This window comes from Hippocampus comes, unplaced genomic scaffold (assembly GCF_001891065.2).
Source record: "Hippocampus comes isolate QL1 unplaced genomic scaffold, H_comes_QL1_v1.1 scaffold416, whole genome shotgun sequence".
In the NCBI taxonomy this organism is placed as follows: domain Eukaryota; kingdom Metazoa; phylum Chordata; class Actinopteri; order Syngnathiformes; family Syngnathidae; genus Hippocampus; species Hippocampus comes.
Window position 1 is genome coordinate 79,822 of NW_017805837.1, and position 17,618 is coordinate 97,439.

The window sequence follows — 17,618 nt, forward strand, 5'->3', positions numbered from 1 at the left end:
AAGATGATAAGAAATAATCGACTTTCTTATTTGGGCCCGAGTGGAATGTGCTAGCGACATCCATCACAGACAACTTTTCCAAGAAAAATAATAACACTTTTTTTTTTTTTTATCTGGATCAACCATTAAAAACACGCATAGACTTTTTGTTGTTTTTTTCCTCTCAACTCACCTCCTGTGAAATTCTGGTCAACAGTCTTGGGAGTGACATTGGAATCAAAAGCACAAGCAACACAAACCGTGTCAAAACCGTCGATTCGTCCTCCTGCCTCGTTTGATTTCCTTATTTATGTCTTTATTTATTGAATTTGTTGTCCAACAGACAAAAAAAAAATCTCCAACTCCTTTTTTTTTGGACAACACAGCCATAAAAAAGCAGGACTGCCGATGAAGCCATTTCGTCATTTGCATCAAACACGCACCTGCACACAAACACACACGCTCTCTTGATATCACTCCATGCAACATGTGCGACGCGTGCGTCCTCTGCTCAGCAAAGACAAGCCAACATCGTTTCGCTTCATTCCAAGAGGATTAATAGCCAGTCATGCGCACAAAACACACAATGCAATGCTGTGGGTAACGCGTGCGTGTGATCGACAGCCTGCGTAATGTGTCAATTCATAATTCATTCATGAATAATGACAAGTGAGATTTCATTCGACACACTTTGATTGAAAGATGTGCGTGCGTGTGTTTTAGTGCCGGTGAGGTACGCGCACACTTACCTGAGACGTGCGTTGACCTCGTTAGCTCACTAAGCCATTAGTTCACAGCGTCGGCTATGTTTGCAGGTAATTAGTTTGTTTTGTCTCTTTGTTTGCTTTCTTTCACGTCAGTCAACAAACATGGCCGCCCTTGGGGTTTAGGGGCGTGGTGGTGGTGGGGGGCGTCGCTGCCCTGCCGGTTGTCACGACAGCAAAAAAAAAAACATGTCTCCGATTGGTCTGATTGATCAGGTCCTCGGAGACAACCGAGCGTGTGAGCTTGGCGGGTGTTCCACATGTGCAAATCTCATCTGTGTCCAATTTCTGGCCCGTGTACGACATCCAAAGCACTCAAGCATTTGCTCAAGAGCATGGACTCTTCAAAGACATCTTGTGTCAAACTGAAGACCTTTTCACCTTGCAGATAAGGTTTAGACTGCAGCAATAGGAGTCGTTTGATGCAGAGGATAAAAAAAAAAAAAAGTGCCTTCAACTATTGTTATATTGTCTGCCAACATGTGCTGATGCATCGTATGTATTTAAATGTCTTTGGCTTCAAGGGTTTGAAAACCGCAACAATTCCATTCATTAGCCCACCTATGGTATTTAGCATTGTATGTTAGCATTTTGTGTGTGTGTGCGTGTGTAGTTATATAAGGTTGTATCAATGTCAGATGACTTACTTGGGCTGTAAATTAAAATTTTGTTTTATTCTGCATGAGGAATAAATAACATCAAGTCACAACTCCACAATTAAAACCACAAAACTTTGACATGTTTCTTTTTGTTCCGGATAGAAGACTACGCGCGCATGCACGCGCACACACTCTACGGCTGATGAAAATGACTTGTTGATGAAGCACATTAAGGAAACATTACAGTGACACATGACACAGCAGGTGCAAGAGGTGGGGACTTCATCAGAAAAGGTTGTTGAAAACGTTGCCGTGCATTCCTGTGCCATCATGACATCACGCGTTCTGCACAGAGGCTCCGCGCGGACAAACGCACAGCTGCTCCGTCGGGGTCGGCCATTGTGCATTGCCGCCGGCTCGCCTCCTCACCCGGACGCTTCCTCGCTCGCCGTTCGTCTTCTACATGGGCGGCGCCACCAGGCCCGACATGGCTGCACAATCGCAAGCACAAATTGGCTCCAGCTTCACAAACATGAAACAAAATGCTCAAGCCGTGGTGGGTAAAATTCAGTCAAAAAATGTGGGTGCTCTGAATACACCATCATTCGGACAAATTTTCAATTATGGGGGTCACCTTGCAGTCCGGCGTTGACTCCGCAGTTGTTGGTCGGCGTTGGCGAGGAGGCGGGCCTAACCACAGGAGCGAAGGCGCTCTTGGCTTTTATGCTGGCAGAGAAGGCGAACACGCCGTGGGCGGAGCTACAGTTCGACACCGCCATGGTGGGACTGGTCGCCACAACTGACACAGCAAAGAGAAAAATATGACGGTGGACATCACACAGATGGGGGGGTCGTAGTTCCGGTATCGGCACATGCTTCTGGCGGGCCTGAGACGTTGCCCTCAAACCCACTTGATGAAAAATTGGTCCTGGTCGGTGGCGGACTTCAACAGACCCCAGCGGGCGTCTACTTACTGCCGTAGGGGGAGTTGGCGGAGGACCCGTTGAGGAAGTTGGGCGAAGAGGCCGCCCCGAGGTTGGGCATGCTCGAGTTCGCGTAGGCGTTGAGGCTGTTGCTGACGGTGTTGCCATAGTTAGTCTGCTGGGGGGTGGAAGTGGGGGCGTATCCTCTGGGCGACTGCTGGCTGTTGCCGTTGCGAGCGTATCCGCCTGCCACGCGAAGAACAGCTCAGTGTCCACAGAAGGTCTCGGGGACCTGGCGGAGACTGACCTTGAGTGCTGTCGTTGACATTGACCGCCAGCTGGCCACCGAAGGAGTTGACTCCCATCATGCCGTGGGAAGTCGCGTTTGACAGCGACGGGATCTGCCCGTGGTTCCGCGGCACGCTGTAGAGGGCCTCGGCGATGTCCGTCGCTCGCTTCAGGATCATCTCCTGCGCAAGAACAGACCTTGGAAATACGTGCACGTGCAAGTGTGCGTGTGCGTGAGAGGGTCACCTGGTTGCTATGAGGCATCCCATACAAAGCTTCCACCATGTCAGCGGCTCGCTTTAGTAACACTTCCTGTGGAGCAGGAAGTTACATCATCAGCATGAATCCAACTTTTGGAACACACACACACACAAAATATATTCACGAAAATTATGATTATTTTTAAAATACATTTCTACACCTCTTTACACAAAAAAAAACAAAAAAACAATTCAAACGTGTGTGTGGCTGTGTGTGTGTGAAGGCCAATCTCCTTTCTTGCCACATGACTGCACTCACTGATTTCCTGATTTGACTGTTTCAACAGTTCTTGTTTGCCATTGGACTTAAACACACACACACACACACACACACACACACACACACACACGCACACGCACACGCACACACACAGAGTGTATTGAATCATCTTGTCTGTTTGGAGAATTAAATGTCTTTTTGTGAGCTTGTGGGCGTCCCCGTGTTTGTTGATTTGTGTACTCGTCAACTTGGACGACATCACGCATGGAGCCAGCCTGTGACTGGCCCTTGTTAAGCCGAGCGCTCCCGTGCTGGCGATGCGTTGCAAAAACTACGGCGGCGCGGATTCCCCTCGGCAGGTGTCAAAGCGCAAAACATGGCACAGCAGGCACAGCGCCGCTTCCTCGTCAGCGAGTGGACGAGAAGGTGCAATGATGACATAACGCTGGCCCCTCTCTCTTGACATCAGAGTTGGAAAGTTGGGCCGGACGACCAGAAATTTTCATCCGCCAAGTGGACTCACGTGAGTGACACCACAATCAAGAGCTGCACTTCCTCATGAGGGACTAATTAGCTCAAACCAGACAATCACGTGACTCATTTAACGCCATGCTCGTGCAAAATAAATGGTGGCACAAGTGGCCCACGTGCGCGCGCAGGCGCATGCACAAACATGCTCAGTCAATCATGTCAAACAGAAAATAGAGTGACAATTGTTCTTCAATCATCGTTCGTTCCGCTTGGCTGCTCAGCGTGGCTGATAGGCATCAGCTTCGCGGCCTCCGCGCGTGTGTGCGTGCGTTCGTTACCTTGGGCAGCCTCTCCGGGTCTCCGGGGTGACGAGGAATGACCTTCTGTAACCTCTGGAAGCCGTAGTCGATGGTGGGCTCGTTCAAGGCTGATGAAGAGAAAGTTTGGCAAATTCCAAACGCCGTCCAAATGCCGCAAGCCGTTGGCGGGTTACCCGTGTAGATGAAGCGTCCGGGAGCCCCTTTGCAGAAGTGCTTGGACTTGTACGACAAGGTGACCTCCACCACTCCGGGGATGTGTCGGGGGGGAGTTTGCACACGGATGGCGTGCGGCGTGATGAGCTGGACCGGGGAACGCTCGTTAGCTCGGAGCGCGTGCCGACAAACGTGCGCAACTTGCCTCACCTCGCTCCACACCAGCATGCTCCCGAAGACCACCTGAAGGCCGTCGAAGAAGTTTTCTCCGATGAGGATGACGGTGGCGCCGCCCGTCGTCCACCCCTCGCTGGGACTGACGGCCTTGATGCACGGGCACGCTGCTGGGGGACAAGAAAAAAAACGTTCACTTTCTGTTCACTTGGCTTCTTCCGTTTGATGTCACATGAACATACGCACACACACACTTATCTTACTTCTAAAGGCTACCTCTTGTTCTTATCAGAGCAATTGCACATTAATTAGGAAGTGAAATAAAAGCAGTGTGTGTGTTCCATCGGCTCGTGCGGAGAACAAAGGCGGAAAGGAGTCCGTTGAACAGGACGCAGGCTTCTTCGGGCCTCCTCGTCAGCTTTTGGCAATAAAACTCAACAAGAGGAGTGACTGACTACAAGCGAGAATCCGACATCCGACACGAGTCAAGTGTGCTGATGACTTGCAGGTTGTCAAGTCTTTCATCTTTTAGCTCTCGAACGAGGAAAGTGCGTGAATGAAGCATTCAAAGCGACTAGATTGGGCGGGGGGGATTAATAAGGGGGTGGTGTCGCCATGGTTACCATCTTTAATTAGGATGGCTATTAAAGAGGTTGAACGGCCAGCGTGCGCACACACACACACACAGACTCCTCTCCAGGGACGGCGGGGAGGCTTCAGCTCTTCTTCTTCAATGAGCAAATGAAGGCGGTTTTCGTTCGTCAGGCTCTTCGAGCCCACGTGGGCACGTTCCGTGTCGACACACGTGTCGCACACTTCCTGTTTGCTCAGACATTCAAACGGTCCTCCATTTTGGCGACTCGGAGCGGATGGGATGGCGCGGCCCGATGCTAACCTTACCCGAAGTACTGACAGCGCTCGTGACCACAAAAAGGAAAACGAACGATGAGGTTCTCCTACGCGATGATCAATCAGGAGGTTCCCCGCTTTCGATGTACCTTCAGACGGGTCCAGTCTCCGAGCTCGGCGGCCGTGTTTGGAGTTGTTGTGCACAAACATGTTGTCTGAGACGGCGAGGACATGCCCGTCCACGGTGAGCGTCGTGGACACCACCACCTGCAAATTGCCCACGCCCCACAAAAAATTATTGATTGACCCCTTAATGAGGCGGCGACTAATCAGTTGTTAGATTTGAGGCTACTTCAAGAGTCGCGTTAGGTAGATACAGACTGATACCCTCAGACGAAGTAAAATTAAGCTAGTGGGCGTCTTCGGGGGAGGAGGAAGGTCATGTCACTTTGCATTTCAGCCTGAAATGCTCCCACACATTTTCCAAAATTTTTTTTTGTTCCCGCTGCGTGCGCATCACCTGAAACCTCCGCATGTCTCTCGGGTTTCCGGCATTTTTCAGACAATTCTGGTTGCACTTGAGGAAGAACTTGAGGAAGAACCTTCAAACAGACACACATCGGCGACCTCAGCGACTTTCATTCAGTTCAGAAGAGCAGAGAAATACGACACAAACGGCCACCGCAAACATCGGCGCTCTCATTTATGATTGAAGATCTTTTATTTTGAAAGGACATCAGACAAAGCGTATCAAAACAAATGTGTCAAAGTGAAGCGAGTGCCGAAGCGGTTTGTGAAGAAATTGACTGGAAATGCAGCCGAAATCTCTGGAAAAGCAGCAGATATGTCCCCCCTGCCCCCTCCCTCAAGAAGGAAGGATGAGATTAATAATGCGGGTGGGAAAGGGAGATTCCTCTAGGGAGAGGGGAGGGATTCAAATAAGAGGCAGGAGGAAGAACATTCCGCTTTGCTTTGGCATCCCACTTGGAGGACCAAAACCGCTTCCCTCGCTTTGGACAAACAATCAATGTGCCACCAATCACGTGACCTGGGAGCTTTGTGTGATATCACAACCTTGACACAAACGCATGTTCACAAGCCAGTTCAACAGCAGCACTTGCGCGCTTGGCTACCTGTCGATGACGACCGGGTCCGAGGGCGTCTCGTTTCTGTTTCCGCAGCTCTTCTTATCGCAGCAGCGACTGTTGGGGGAAAAAAACGAGCGGCAATCTGTCAGCGCTTGCCAGACGGACGTCAATTGAAATCCAATCGCGGCCGACCTACCTGCACATGATCTCGTGGGTCAGCAGAACACGGCACATCTCCGGATTCTTGTCCTGACCTTCATAGACGATCGCCTGACACGAGCATGCCACTCTCTTAGGCACGTTTGACACCATGTTGCCGGCAGCCGCAACGTCGAGCGCAAAACGGGACCGGCGCGGTGGGATGGGAGAGGCGACCGTGGTCGGTCGCGATTGCTGCGGATGCCGGGATTTTCAAACCGCCTAAAATTTGGTCACGCTAGGCACCACACGGATGAGAAACCTCGTCGGTCGCAGTCAAACTCAATCTGACAGGATGTACGGAACATGAAAAACTCGGGAGCCTGTCTGGGAAGAGAGCTTCATTCCAATCCGCCAAGGCCACAAACGTGCTTTCCTTCTTGGAAAGTCTTAACAGAACGCGACCACCGTGTGGGACCCCAATCCATCCGTGGTACAGCGCACTTGGACAAAATATTCAATAGGCGGTATTTTGTAGAATAGTGAACCGATTGATAATCAATAGCTCACCTGTTTGGTCATGGAATCAATGAGTCGAATGTAGAGGTCCTGCTCCGTCCGCACACCTACGCAGGCGCACACATGCATGCACAGTGTTTATAGAGCAGCAGCATCCGGGCTGCGCCGACGTGCAAATGGAACGCACCGTTGCTGTAGAGCAGCTGCAGTTTATAATGAATTCCGTTGTTGGTTTTTTCTGCGGTGGGTTCCTGTGAGACAAAAGTCAAGAAAAAGGCGCATGGTGGTGAACAAAGAGATTGAGGAGCATCTCGTCGGAGTCGGGGCACGGCGGCGCCTCACCTTCTCTTTCTCCACAAAGTCCACGTAGGCAGTGCGCTCGATTTCCACGGGCTGACCCGCACGCACACACACACACACACACACACACACACACACACACACACATACAAAATACATTTACGGGGCACAACAAGTGCAAAATTTCCCTACACTTTTTTTTTTTTTACATCAGAATGGTTAAATTTTCTGATTCAAAATTGATGACAGCATATTTCTGACTGATAAAATAAATCAATCTAATAACACAAGTGAAAATGTGGAAAAAACAAAAACAATCCATGTTTTAATTTTTCAGTTGCATTTTCTTGGAAGTCTCTCCCCCTGAAAAAAATGCATGCGATGATTAATTTCATTCATTCAAGGCAAAAGGAGTGCAGATCTTCATTGTGAATAAGAACAAAAATAAGGACAATGATAAACATAAATGAAGTTGTCCCTGCACGTAAAAAGACACAAATTGCGATGCTTTTTGTTTGGAGCAAAATGAAAAGTTGAAGCTGATTCAATATTTGTTTTTTTTTTTTTGTACCTAACCATAATATTGTCATTTATGTGATGATATTAAATGACACTGTCATTTCCTCCTTCAACAACAAAATAGATCTCGTCTGCAAAAATCAAATTTCATGATTCATGACAATAATGACAAATAATCTTAATCATGATATTGATAATAATAATTGAAATAGAAACCTGTTTTCATATTAACAAAATTTAAAAAAAAAGGAATTTTACATCGAGTGGGTTCAGAATGAAGCGGAGTCTCAATTTTGCTCTGAAAAGCGATGAAGAGAACAAACAAATCAAGTGTGAATGTGAGGAGTTAGTTGTGGCATTTTGAAGATTTGACCATCTCGAACAAAACGATTTTTAAGTTTCCAACTTGGATCTTTGACCTCCCTTTCACTCCGAGTGACAAAAAAGCGGATGGGATGCGATGTTGAAAGCGGGCAGGAAGGAATAAAGGACGGCGTGGGCCCGCGGGGACTTGCAGGTCCCGCAATCCCTTGATGCCGCGGATCTTTTTACCTCTGAGCGGCGGCGTTTGCGTCAAGCACGGCGCTCGAATGCATCCACGAGCGAACCGCCAACGGCTCCTCCTTCAGACTGGCCGTGGAGCCGCGCGGGAGCCCATCTTGAATCCCGAACATCCCTCAAGACCCACACCCGGACCTGTATCGAGAAGAAGCAGATGGAGAGCAAGCAGAAGGAAGAATGTCCCGCAGGAAAACTCAAGCACTGGTCTTCAATCGTTTCTTCTGGAAGTTGGCAAAAGTGCCCCAGAGGCCGAAGAAAAATGTTGTGCCGCCTTGCTGGGATACTTTTATTATCGTTTTTGCTTTTTCACGTTTCAAAGGCGACCGTGAGGGGAAATTTAGTCGGGGAATTCAGAAGCGAAAGAAAATCCTCAGAGGAAAAAAAAAAAAAAGAAAAAGAAATCGCCGAATTGCACGAAAGCAAAGACTTGCCCCCCCGCCCCCGTTTTCCCTAAAGACAAGGCGAGGTGAAGAGGAGGGCGAGGAAGAGGACGGCGCGATGATGAGAAGGCAAAGAACTCTCAGCCCCGCGGCCCCACAGGACCCGACGCCAAAACCCCAAAACCCCACGGCTGTGACGGCGCGACAGAGGGGGCGGGGCCTGCCCTTATAAGGACGGGCCAAGTGATGGAGAGAGAGACGATCGACCAACCGCAGAGCACCGCACACCTTCATTCCTCCGGATCTTCCGCCCCCTTCCCCCAGCCGTCAACTGGTCTCCCCAAGAACAAGAAGAAGAGAAGCAGATGAAGATGCTTTTCTTCCACAAGAGTGCACACCGCAGCACGAAATGAAAAGTGTGAACGTGTGTGCAGGTGCGTACGTGTGTGTTGGCTTGAACGAAGTCACCCCAAGACTGATGAAGATGGCAACTGAGGAAGAGAGCAAGATGGACGCCCTCTAGTGGAACGTAGAAGGGCGCTGGGAGATTCTTTGAATTTCTCACATGAGTTTCGGCTTCCAAGTGGAGTGTCTGAAAAAGGCACTCAAGCACAATTCATTTTCTCACACTTTTATACTCGTTTGTCATGTTGGAACGAATCACCTTGAGCCTTTGTCAAGGTTAACGGGACTAAGTACAGCTCCAAGTGGCAGTCAGCGTTGTCACAAACCTTCGGGCGTCTGCCAGAAAGCAAAAGAAAAGAAAATGTCAGCAAAAGCCTACTGGAACATCAAACACATTTCGCACTTCAAGCCATTTCATAAAAGGCATTTGATGGAAGTGACTTAAATTTCAATCCGAAGGTCAGCAAATAACCTTTGGGTGGGTTCTCAAACACGTCATTCCAATGGCCAAGAATTCACCTTTGGCTGCATGCGCCGGCGGCCCGCCAGAGTCCAAAGTGTCCTTTTCCTCATCAGGACTCTGGTTGCGACCCACTAAACGTAATGTAACTATCATGCTAATGCTAATTGGCATTCCGAGAAACACGGAGGCCTCCCCCGGTTTTCGCTTTTCTTGTCTCAAGATGGACTTGGCTCGAAGCGTTCACTCAGCTCCGCGCAGGTCGGCGTTTTCTGGACTCTGTCGCCATCTAACGGACAAAAAGGACGTTGCATCACAAAAGGAAGTTGACATTCAGACACAAATTGCAACAGAAGCTTGTGAGATCTGATAGTGTCGTCTATCCCTGTTCAATTGTAGGACTCGGGGACAGTTTTCAGGTATTTGTACTGTACTTTCTACACTTGTCAAAATATATTGCAACCAAACAAGATGCCAATTCAGCGAGGGGTTGGCAATTGCATTTATTATTTAGATTTATTACTAGATTAGGATTTTGGGGTATTATATATATGTGGGGTTAAAAAAAACAAAACAAATGTTAACGGGCCACCAATAATGACGACGATGTAACAGATTCCCAGAAGCCAGATATCTGCCATCCCCGTCTAAAAGTGAGTTGCTTGCGGTCAGCTCAACGAATGATTTGTGGCAAACGTGTTGAGTTTTGTGCGATAGCTAATGAGGCATTTTTTAAAATTCAGTTGTCAATCTTGGCAAACGTATGACAACACATTGTTTTCATAACAGTTGAGCCAACACTCGCCATGTGATGCTTTTCTTCTTCCCAGTATGAGACCCTCCCTCCCCCACTTTTACATGAGTGTCTGTATCTTGACTTGCATGAGTACTTTTACCACCAACGGCCGTCTGCTACTCCACAAGCACTTGACGTTGACCTTGACATGTGCTTCAGGTCAGACTCGTTAGCATGGAGCCAGGCCATACATAGACAAAGGAAGCAAAAAGGCAAGCCCACGCCCAAAAGACAGCGGAGTCCACGTGAGCATGTAGCCATGACGACTGGCCATCACAACAGCGCACGTGCACATCTCGGCATTACCTCAGTACAGGCGTCACCTAATGTATTGCGCTGCTCTCATCACAAGCAACTTTCCATGCCTTGTTGTCCACTTGAGTTCTTGGGCCTGGAGAAGAAAATTCAGACTGCAATTCCCATGAGCCTCCAACAGCCCACGGACCCCAAGCCCCCGCCTCCACTCAACCGCCCACAGCCCACCCCCTCAGTCCGCAGCTGTGTATTGAGGAGAGTGGGAGGAGGAAATGGAAGTGGAAAGGGGGGTGGGGGGGTGTTTGGGAAAGAATGTGTGGAATTCATTTCCTGTTCTGCAGCTCGGAGAGTTTGATAGACGACGAGTGAGGAGACATGAAGGAGTGAAGGAATGCTTAAATATTCACTACCTTCTCTCCGCAAAAACAGCTCAGGGAGCAGACGGACGCCCGCCAGCCAGCCATGGCCCAGCCTCTGCTCAAGAGAACTTTCTCCCGGCTGCGAGGCAAGAACCGATCCCGCAGGAAGACGGAGCCTCAAGCCAACGGTGAGCATCGGAAGCACGCTCTTCCACTTCCTCCTCCAGAATTCGGTCTGTTCTGCTCTTGCCTCCTAAGACTTCGTGACAGTCAGATGGGGAAATAAAGTAGCCATCTTTAACGTCGTATAAGTGAGCACTTGTTGTGAAGAACCACGGTGCGTCTTTGCATCCGACTAAGTCAAGTTGGGAGTGCGTTCCGATCAGAGCAAATGTTTGAGGCAACGATCAAGTGATTGAAAACCAAATCTCGCTGACTGAAGCATGAATGGTGCCGCATGTGCAGTAATAAAGTATATGAAATACAGGCCAACTGAGCACTTCCTGTCAGTGCGTGTGTGTGTTCTTCCTGTTTATCTGTGGGGTGTCACAGGAGGGACGAATTTGATAGATTAACCCGACTACCCTCGTGAAGCTCGCTGTGTCTTTAAGTGACCGTGTGTGCATCAGAGTGGTGAATAGTGAATAGAGGCAGTGTGTTTGCTGGACAACACAGAGACTTCATTCACACACACACGCACTCACACACACATTGATCCCACCTCCTTTTACATTTGCACAAAGTGATTCTTGTCCGGGACGAGGCCAACACCCAGAGGCTGCATGCGGCCGTCACGTCACAGGTCCAAGCGTCGACATCTAAACGTATGTCTTGGTAACCGCCCACCTGTTTTTGCTGCAGATGTCACAGTTCGATCCAACGTCATGCTCCACAACTCCAGCCCTCCTTTGCCAGCAATGACGAGCAAGTCTACGGAGGTACCGGCAGACCCCAAGCCCCCTTCTCTCAGCCACGTGACCGGCGCGGCGAAGCAGCAGCACTGGGTTTGGGAAGGATCAGAAGCTCCGCAGACATCTCAAAACGATGCGGAAAGAAATTCAGCGGCGACAAAGTTCACGGAGGACAAGGTAAATGTCGATAGAGGGGCCCATCACAAAAAGCATGACAGGTTAGACGGTACATCCTTGTTTTGTACTTCAACGCTGTAGGTGCCCCGCGAGCTAGCAGGCGGCGCCACTCATTCAAACCCAACAGTTGGCAGCAAGCTGTCCGGTAAGCGGGCTTACCTGCAAAGCTTGGATCGCAGCAGTCGCGACTGGGTGCTGTCCTCGGGAAAGTCCAACACTTCGGACGAGGCCTGCGGCTTGTGGCGGGAAAGCGCAGGCGACATTTGGTACAACCCCATCCCGGAGGAGGAGGATCCGGCTGGACAATTGTGGCTGAGGAGGGAGCTGAGCTCCGCTCGAGCAGAGGGAAAAGCACAACCGGGACACGCTTGGAAAGACGGACCTTCTATGGATACGGTCGGCCACCATGCCGATGACTTAACTGCAGAAAGCTCAGGTAAGAAGACTTGCCTTCTGTTGATTCTTCTCTTTTTGGGCTGTCTAAAGATAGCCCGCGTGTCTCCTTCGAGCAGACTCTCAGCCCGCCTTGCCAAAGAAAGGGGGTGTGATTGACAGACTGAGGTCTCCTGGCGCCGTGAGGAAACTCTCCCTAAAGATGAGGAAACTTCCAGAACTCAGACGCAAAATCAGTCTACGGTCCTCCCGTGTCGGACAAGGAAGCGACAGAGCAGGAGGAGGTGACGAAAGCGCGACAAAGAATGCCTCCGACCACAATGTAATAAGTCGATATCACCTGGATAGCTCCGCCCCTCCCGCCTTGCCATTGCGGCGGTCATCGAGAGTACGCTCAGCCAGTAAAGGAGGTCAAGCAGCTCAGCACTCACCTTGCTCGTTACTGACTCGCACGTCCTACAACAAAAAAAAAAAAAATGTCTTCTCTCGGCACAAATCTCTTTAGGTTATCTTAGTGACGGAGACTCGCCTGAACTGCTGCCACGGCAACCGGCCGATTTGGGTTCTTTCCCGCTGTACGTGGGCTCCGAGCCTTCTTCGCGATGCGGCCGGCGTGTCACCGGTTTACTGACCGTTCACCTTCTGGGCCTGGACCAGATGAAGACAAAGTAAGCAGAAAAATCAGAGCCCGCGTACAAACATGCAGCACGAGGCCCTTACGACGGTCACAATTGATGAGCACCGATTTCCGTCTTTGACCAGGTCAGACGAAAGCAATGAGATTTTTCTGGCAATTCAGATTGATGGAATCACTCGAGCCAGGACTTCCCTCCTTAACCTTCAAGGCCACAGCGTTTCTTTAAACCACACTTTCCACCTGGAGCTGGAGAGAGCATCTCAACTACGCGTGGTGGTACTCAGGCCAGGTAGGACTGCTTCGGCCTCGACTGTTGGCGCCCTCAGCGCTCGTGACCGTCTTCGTTTGACCAAGCAGCTCAGCCAGAATTGGACCAGATCAGGAACAAAGTTTGCTGCGTGGGCGGAGTCACTATTCCACCGCTCTTTAAAGGTGCCGTACTGTAAGAGCAAATCATTTTGATCAGCGAGGTGTGATTGTAATTATTGACGCATCCATCAGGGAGTCGCAATCAGCAGCTGTGTGTCAAGCTGGAACCCCGAGGCCTCCTTTACATCAAAATGTCACTGCGGGAACAATGGGACATACAGGTAGCAGCGTAGAAACAAATTCAACATAAACACCAGCGAATTGTCTTTTCACATCTTAATATTTTAACCTTTTATGTGACACTGTCTCTCTCTCTCCCACGCTGATCAATCACACGCGACGGCGCAATCGATTTGGATTCTTTTCAGTTTGGCAGCTCCTCAACTGCGCCTGCGAATGTCTTTGGGGTCGAACTGCGCCGCCTTGTGGAAGAGGAAGGATCTGCCTACGCAGTCCCTCTGCTCATCCAGAAGACGGTGGCAGAGATTGAACGGCGAGGACTGAAGGTAGCGCTCCAGCACTTCGCAGGAGCGCGGGATGGGATGACAAATGTCAGAGACGTTCTCGTTTGTGACCGCTGCTGTTGTTTCAGGCTGTGGGTCTGTACAGACTGTGCGGTTCTGCTGCAGTGAAGAAGGAGCTCAGGGATTGGTTTGAGAGCAACAGTTCAGCCGTTTGCCTGGGAGAGGATCTCTATCCGGACATCAACGTCATTACAGGTGACGGTAGAATGAGATTCCCTGAACTCGTCGAGAAAACGCCATCTTAAAAAAACAAAAAACACATTTTAAGCCAAAAAAGCACATTGAGTTGAACGAGTTGTGCTTGGACAGGAATACTAAAAGACTACCTGCGGGAGTTACCGTCGTCACTCATTACAGCCACTTTGTACGAAGTGGTGACGGAAGCTATGATTCGACGGCCCCCGCCCGTCCCACCGGCGAGTCCTGACCTCCAGTTAGCCGAGAACACCGTGGCGCTGCTTTCCTGTCTGCCAGCGGCAGAGAGGGTAAGAGAGCAAGACGACATTTCCCGATTGATCCACCGCGCCACTTTGACCCTCTCTCTTTTCTAGGCCACTTTGACTCTGCTGCTAGACCATCTCAGCCTGGTGGCGTACTTCAGCTCTTGCAACAGGATGACACACCAAAACCTGGCCGTCTGTTTTGGCCCGGTGCTCCTCAAACAGACACAGGAGGCTTGGAGCGGAGGCCGGGCAAAAGGAGGGCCAATAACAGACAAGGCCTTGTGTCAAGGGGAGGATTCAGCGAGTGCGGTTGATTTCAAGCGCCACATTGAGGCCTTGCACTACCTGCTGCAGCTGTGGCCGGGTGAGAGGAGGGGTCAAGAATTTGCTTTGCGACCAGTCTAAGCACGCTATTCTGATTAATCCAAGGAGGCTGACAAAAAGACGGGTTTGCAGCACCCGCGATCACTATTTGACATTCATGGCTTTCCTCCACAGTGCCGACCCACCGAATCCCAGCTGACGACGATGGCTCTGATATCTCCCCTCCTCCCTCCCCCAACCTGACCCATCAGAGCCCAGACCGTCCCATTTTGGAGGAGGAAGAGGAGGTGGTGGTGTCGCGGCGAGGGCGAGACGGTGTGGCCCGCCTGGACAGTCCACCCCCTATCAACCGCTATGCCGGTGACTGGAGCATCTGCGGGCAACAGCTTGTATGTGGACAGGAAGCCGATTACGACGAGGTGGCGGGGAGTGAAAGTGACCAAGGTCAAGTGTTAGTTTTGAACGTCTTGAAGTGTCTCTTTTGGTCTTGTACCTTACTCAAGGCAAAAATTTTGCATGTTCAACCTGCAGCTGGGAACCTCGTTTCTTTTGAAGCGCTCGCACTTCTCAAGAGTCACGTGAAGCGCTTCAAATGAAGCCTGGCTGCTTTTGGATGACGATGATTGATCGATTTTTGTGTGCCATCGCAGGGGGCGAAGATGACGACGAGAAGAAAGAAGCGTGGTTCCCAGGAGGCAGCAGAGCGGTCTACGTGGAGGACGTCCTGGACTTTGACGCTCCCTTTAACTGCCGACTCAGCCTGAAGGATTTTGACCGCCTGATTAGCGACCTGGACCGAGAGCTAGCCAAACACATCAACATTTGCATGTAGATGCTGAGGAGGAACCCAAGCCCCTTAACAAAAGCGGAAAGAGGTCCACGCTCATTGGAGAATGCATCGATTGCCCGACAAGGAAACAAATTCTCAAACGAGCCAACTGTTGACTTTTTTTTTTTTTGCACTGTTCAAGCCATACATAAAACTGCACTCAGATTTGATGGATTTTCCATATTGGGGAATTTCATCTTCATTTAAAGATGCCTTATGAGCCCCAAAAACAAAAAACAATCATTTTGTTTAAAACCGTATGCGATAAGATTTCCCATACGATGTCACACAGAAAAAAGCAACTCTGAGTGTCAGTTGGATTTCTTTTGACTCTTGGTTATGCTCACCTCAGTATTGAAGGTAGCAAGTTGGACTGTTGCCAAACAGTGTTCACGGTACCAAGTTGACAGATGCTGATCAGCATTGACGGTACCAAAAGGTGTGACTTATGCACCAGACTGAGCACACCCTGATGTGTCAGTATTAATGTGTTTTGCACAATTTCACAATGCACTTGATTTTTTTTTTGTTGTTGTCGTTTTTTTTTTTTTTTTTAAATAACCAAAGTATGTACAGCAGCTTGTCTGTCTCCAAAATAAAACTCATCACTTTTCTCTCAAACTGAGTGCAAGCCTTTTGGCCACAGCAGGTTTTGTGCCAAATTCTGAAGGAGTTACGATCGATGCCTCGAATACTGAAATGAAATCCTAAAATTGCGCTTACGGAGCTGCTGGCCGCTCTTCGGCAAAGTCCAGTCTCCCGAGGAGTTATGCCAATTTTGCTACACGTTTCTTAGAATATTTCTAGGAGTCAAGGTGAGATGAAAAAGGGGCTGCCTTTTATAACTCTAAGGGAAAATTACCTTACAGGCGACCTCGAGACACTTTCCGAAGCGTTTTGCGAATTCCAACAACCAATCCTCAGAGAACTTCGAGAAAGGAAAGGAAAATTCCAAAGTTGGCACGAGAATCCCAAAAGGCTCTGGGGGAAAAAAATATATAACATCCAACATAGCATCAGCAGCAACATAATTACTATGCAACAGTTTATATAAAAACAAAGAACAGCTTCATGCTTGGCCGTTTTAATATATTTCATTTAATCTTTATTTCTCACAAACAAAACACAAATTGAAAGTATACTCAATTGCTACGAAAGGTGGATGAACAATGTCTCAGCTGGGGGACGTAAAAAACCTCCTGCCTGACTCGGCAACCCCACTGCTGAAGGAAGCATTTTTTTTCTTTTAGAAATAAATTCATCATAAGACAATCAGACTTTTTTCTCTCTTTTTTTAATCTTACTTTCCCAAGTTCCGAGCGTGACTTCGCACAGACGTCCTGCCGGGCACGTCGTGGTGGTTCAGCTCGGGAGACGTTAGCGGGTCAAAAAAATGAGCTGAAAGCCAACAAATGAAAACCGTCGGAAAGCAGAAATAATTTGCCCCTGCCACCACTGCCATTTTGACATCCTGAATTCAATGTGGTCAGAACACGTGACATGATTTGGCATACCCAGTCCTTCGCCCTGGTTGCTGCGTTTATGAGAAGAGGCTCCTTGGACGCTGAGGACACGCCTCCAGTAGTCTTCAGGGACTGACAAGAAGCGACAGATAACCTGACAAAGATAAGAACATACTTCAACAACATGTCAAGCGTGTGTGAGCGTGTACGGGGCATTAAATGGGCCAAAATGCTGCTGACCTTCGGCTGAATATTTGTGTCACGCATGATTGTTGACGGCGATGGTTCCGACAGTCCGTGTCCCACCAGGGTGGGTCCAAAAACCCGGGATAAATTATTCTGGTCCATTTGACAAGAAGGACTCCGCATCACCCTGAAACACAAGGACAGTGATGGCTCAGTACTGGCATGTTGACGTCATCATCTGGGTGACAGCGTGCTTTTGTGGATGCGATCGACAGAAGACTGTATGGTGACTGTATTGATCGAGGAGCACGGCACTCAACTGCCTGTACTCTTGGAATGCAGTGATGCTTGATTTAGCGTTTCTGAACAAAAACACATACATACGCTGTATATTCTTTACAGGCCTTCTTAAAAGTGTGTGGGGACAAAAAAAGAGTCTCAATTGATGAAACAGAAAAATTACTTGTGGAGATGAAGCATGAGGAAGGCCAGCGTGTCTCTGTTGGGCTTGGGCAGCTCCGCGATGGCCCGAAATATGGCGGCTGACCTTTTTTGTTCGTTGCTCATCTCTGGCAAGATGCG

General features: G+C 49.3%; 3 protein-coding genes and 1 long non-coding RNA gene across 13 annotated transcripts in view; 1 reads left to right on the forward strand and 3 right to left on the reverse strand.

The window, feature by feature from the left end:
- Nucleotides 1-1,396: 1,396 nt before the first annotated feature.
- ebf3a (EBF transcription factor 3a) lies at nucleotides 1,397-7,139 on the reverse strand. The gene is made up of 15 exons (XM_019887863.1): nucleotides 7,088-7,139; nucleotides 6,933-6,996; nucleotides 6,797-6,852; nucleotides 6,285-6,358; nucleotides 6,134-6,202; nucleotides 5,521-5,602; nucleotides 5,150-5,267; nucleotides 4,188-4,321; nucleotides 3,998-4,124; nucleotides 3,843-3,931; nucleotides 2,800-2,865; nucleotides 2,573-2,735; nucleotides 2,317-2,511; nucleotides 1,977-2,141; nucleotides 1,397-1,833 (listed from the first exon to the last, which is right to left on the reverse strand). The coding sequence occupies exons 3-15, from the start codon at nucleotides 6,806-6,808 to the stop codon at nucleotides 1,802-1,804; spliced, it is 1,326 nt and encodes a 441-aa protein (XP_019743422.1). The 5' UTR covers nucleotides 6,809-6,852; nucleotides 6,933-6,996; nucleotides 7,088-7,139; the 3' UTR covers nucleotides 1,397-1,801.
- A 707-nt stretch (nucleotides 7,140-7,846) lies between these two features.
- Nucleotides 7,847-11,731, reverse strand: LOC109526529 (uncharacterized). Of its 8 annotated transcripts, none has more exons than XR_002170357.1 (5): nucleotides 10,832-10,929; nucleotides 9,430-10,557; nucleotides 8,948-9,246; nucleotides 8,794-8,836; nucleotides 7,847-8,260 (listed from the first exon to the last, which is right to left on the reverse strand). It is a non-coding gene; the product is annotated as an uncharacterized LOC109526529 (long non-coding RNA). The 8 variants fall into 8 exon arrangements; XR_002170356.1 differs by lacking the exon at nucleotides 7,847-8,260 and adding an exon at nucleotides 11,627-11,731 and having other exon boundaries at nucleotides 8,261-8,836; nucleotides 10,832-11,039; XR_002170358.1 differs by lacking the exon at nucleotides 7,847-8,260 and adding an exon at nucleotides 11,218-11,620 and having other exon boundaries at nucleotides 8,261-8,836; nucleotides 10,832-11,039.
- Nucleotides 10,859-16,008, forward strand: syde1 (synapse defective Rho GTPase homolog 1). 2 transcript variants are annotated; one of them, XM_019887858.1, is made up of 14 exons: nucleotides 10,859-10,968; nucleotides 11,642-11,868; nucleotides 11,950-12,304; nucleotides 12,381-12,671; nucleotides 12,767-12,929; nucleotides 13,024-13,187; nucleotides 13,256-13,330; nucleotides 13,400-13,488; nucleotides 13,636-13,773; nucleotides 13,860-13,986; nucleotides 14,101-14,276; nucleotides 14,343-14,598; nucleotides 14,733-15,002; nucleotides 15,209-16,008. In XM_019887858.1, exons 1-14 carry the CDS (start codon nucleotides 10,884-10,886, stop codon nucleotides 15,388-15,390), a joined length of 2,598 nt encoding a protein of 865 aa, XP_019743417.1. In that variant the 5' UTR covers nucleotides 10,859-10,883; the 3' UTR covers nucleotides 15,391-16,008. The 2 variants fall into 2 exon arrangements, with proteins under 2 accessions (XP_019743417.1, XP_019743419.1); XM_019887860.1 differs by lacking the exon at nucleotides 15,209-16,008 and adding an exon at nucleotides 15,131-15,203 and having other exon boundaries at nucleotides 14,733-15,042.
- A 458-nt stretch (nucleotides 16,009-16,466) lies between these two features.
- The window catches only part of LOC109526527 (rac GTPase-activating protein 1), a 5,079-nt gene continuing 3,927 nt past the window's right edge, over nucleotides 16,467-17,618 (reverse strand). For both annotated transcript variants that reach the window (XM_019887862.1, XM_019887861.1), the window contains 5 exons: nucleotides 17,500-17,605; nucleotides 17,091-17,223; nucleotides 16,902-17,004; nucleotides 16,692-16,785; nucleotides 16,467-16,610 (listed from right to left, as the gene is read on the reverse strand). In XM_019887862.1, coding sequence (XP_019743421.1) covers nucleotides 16,562-16,610; nucleotides 16,692-16,785; nucleotides 16,902-17,004; nucleotides 17,091-17,223; nucleotides 17,500-17,605 — 485 coding nt within the window. In that variant the 3' untranslated portion in view covers nucleotides 16,467-16,561. The remainder of the gene's footprint in view (nucleotides 16,611-16,691; nucleotides 16,786-16,901; nucleotides 17,005-17,090; nucleotides 17,224-17,499; nucleotides 17,606-17,618) is intronic.

Excerpts from the sequence above, each read along its gene's own strand:
- ebf3a (XM_019887863.1), bottom strand. Across the intron at positions 6,203-6,284 it reads ACCCACGAGATCATGTGCAG|TCGCTGCTGCGATAAGAAGA; the intron begins GTAGGTCGGCCG and ends TTCCCCCAACAG. Across the intron at positions 2,736-2,799 it reads GGATGCCTCATAGCAACCAG|GAGATGATCCTGAAGCGAGC; the intron begins GTGACCCTCTCA and ends GTTCTTGCGCAG.
- syde1 (XM_019887858.1), top strand. The coding sequence starts at position 10,884 with ATGGCCCAGCCTCTGCTCAAGAGAACTTTCTCCCGGCTGCGAGGCAAG. Across the intron at positions 11,869-11,949 it reads CAAAGTTCACGGAGGACAAG|GTGCCCCGCGAGCTAGCAGG; the intron begins GTAAATGTCGAT and ends TCAACGCTGTAG. Across the intron at positions 14,277-14,342 it reads GTCTGCCAGCGGCAGAGAGG|GCCACTTTGACTCTGCTGCT; the intron begins GTAAGAGAGCAA and ends TCTCTTTTCTAG.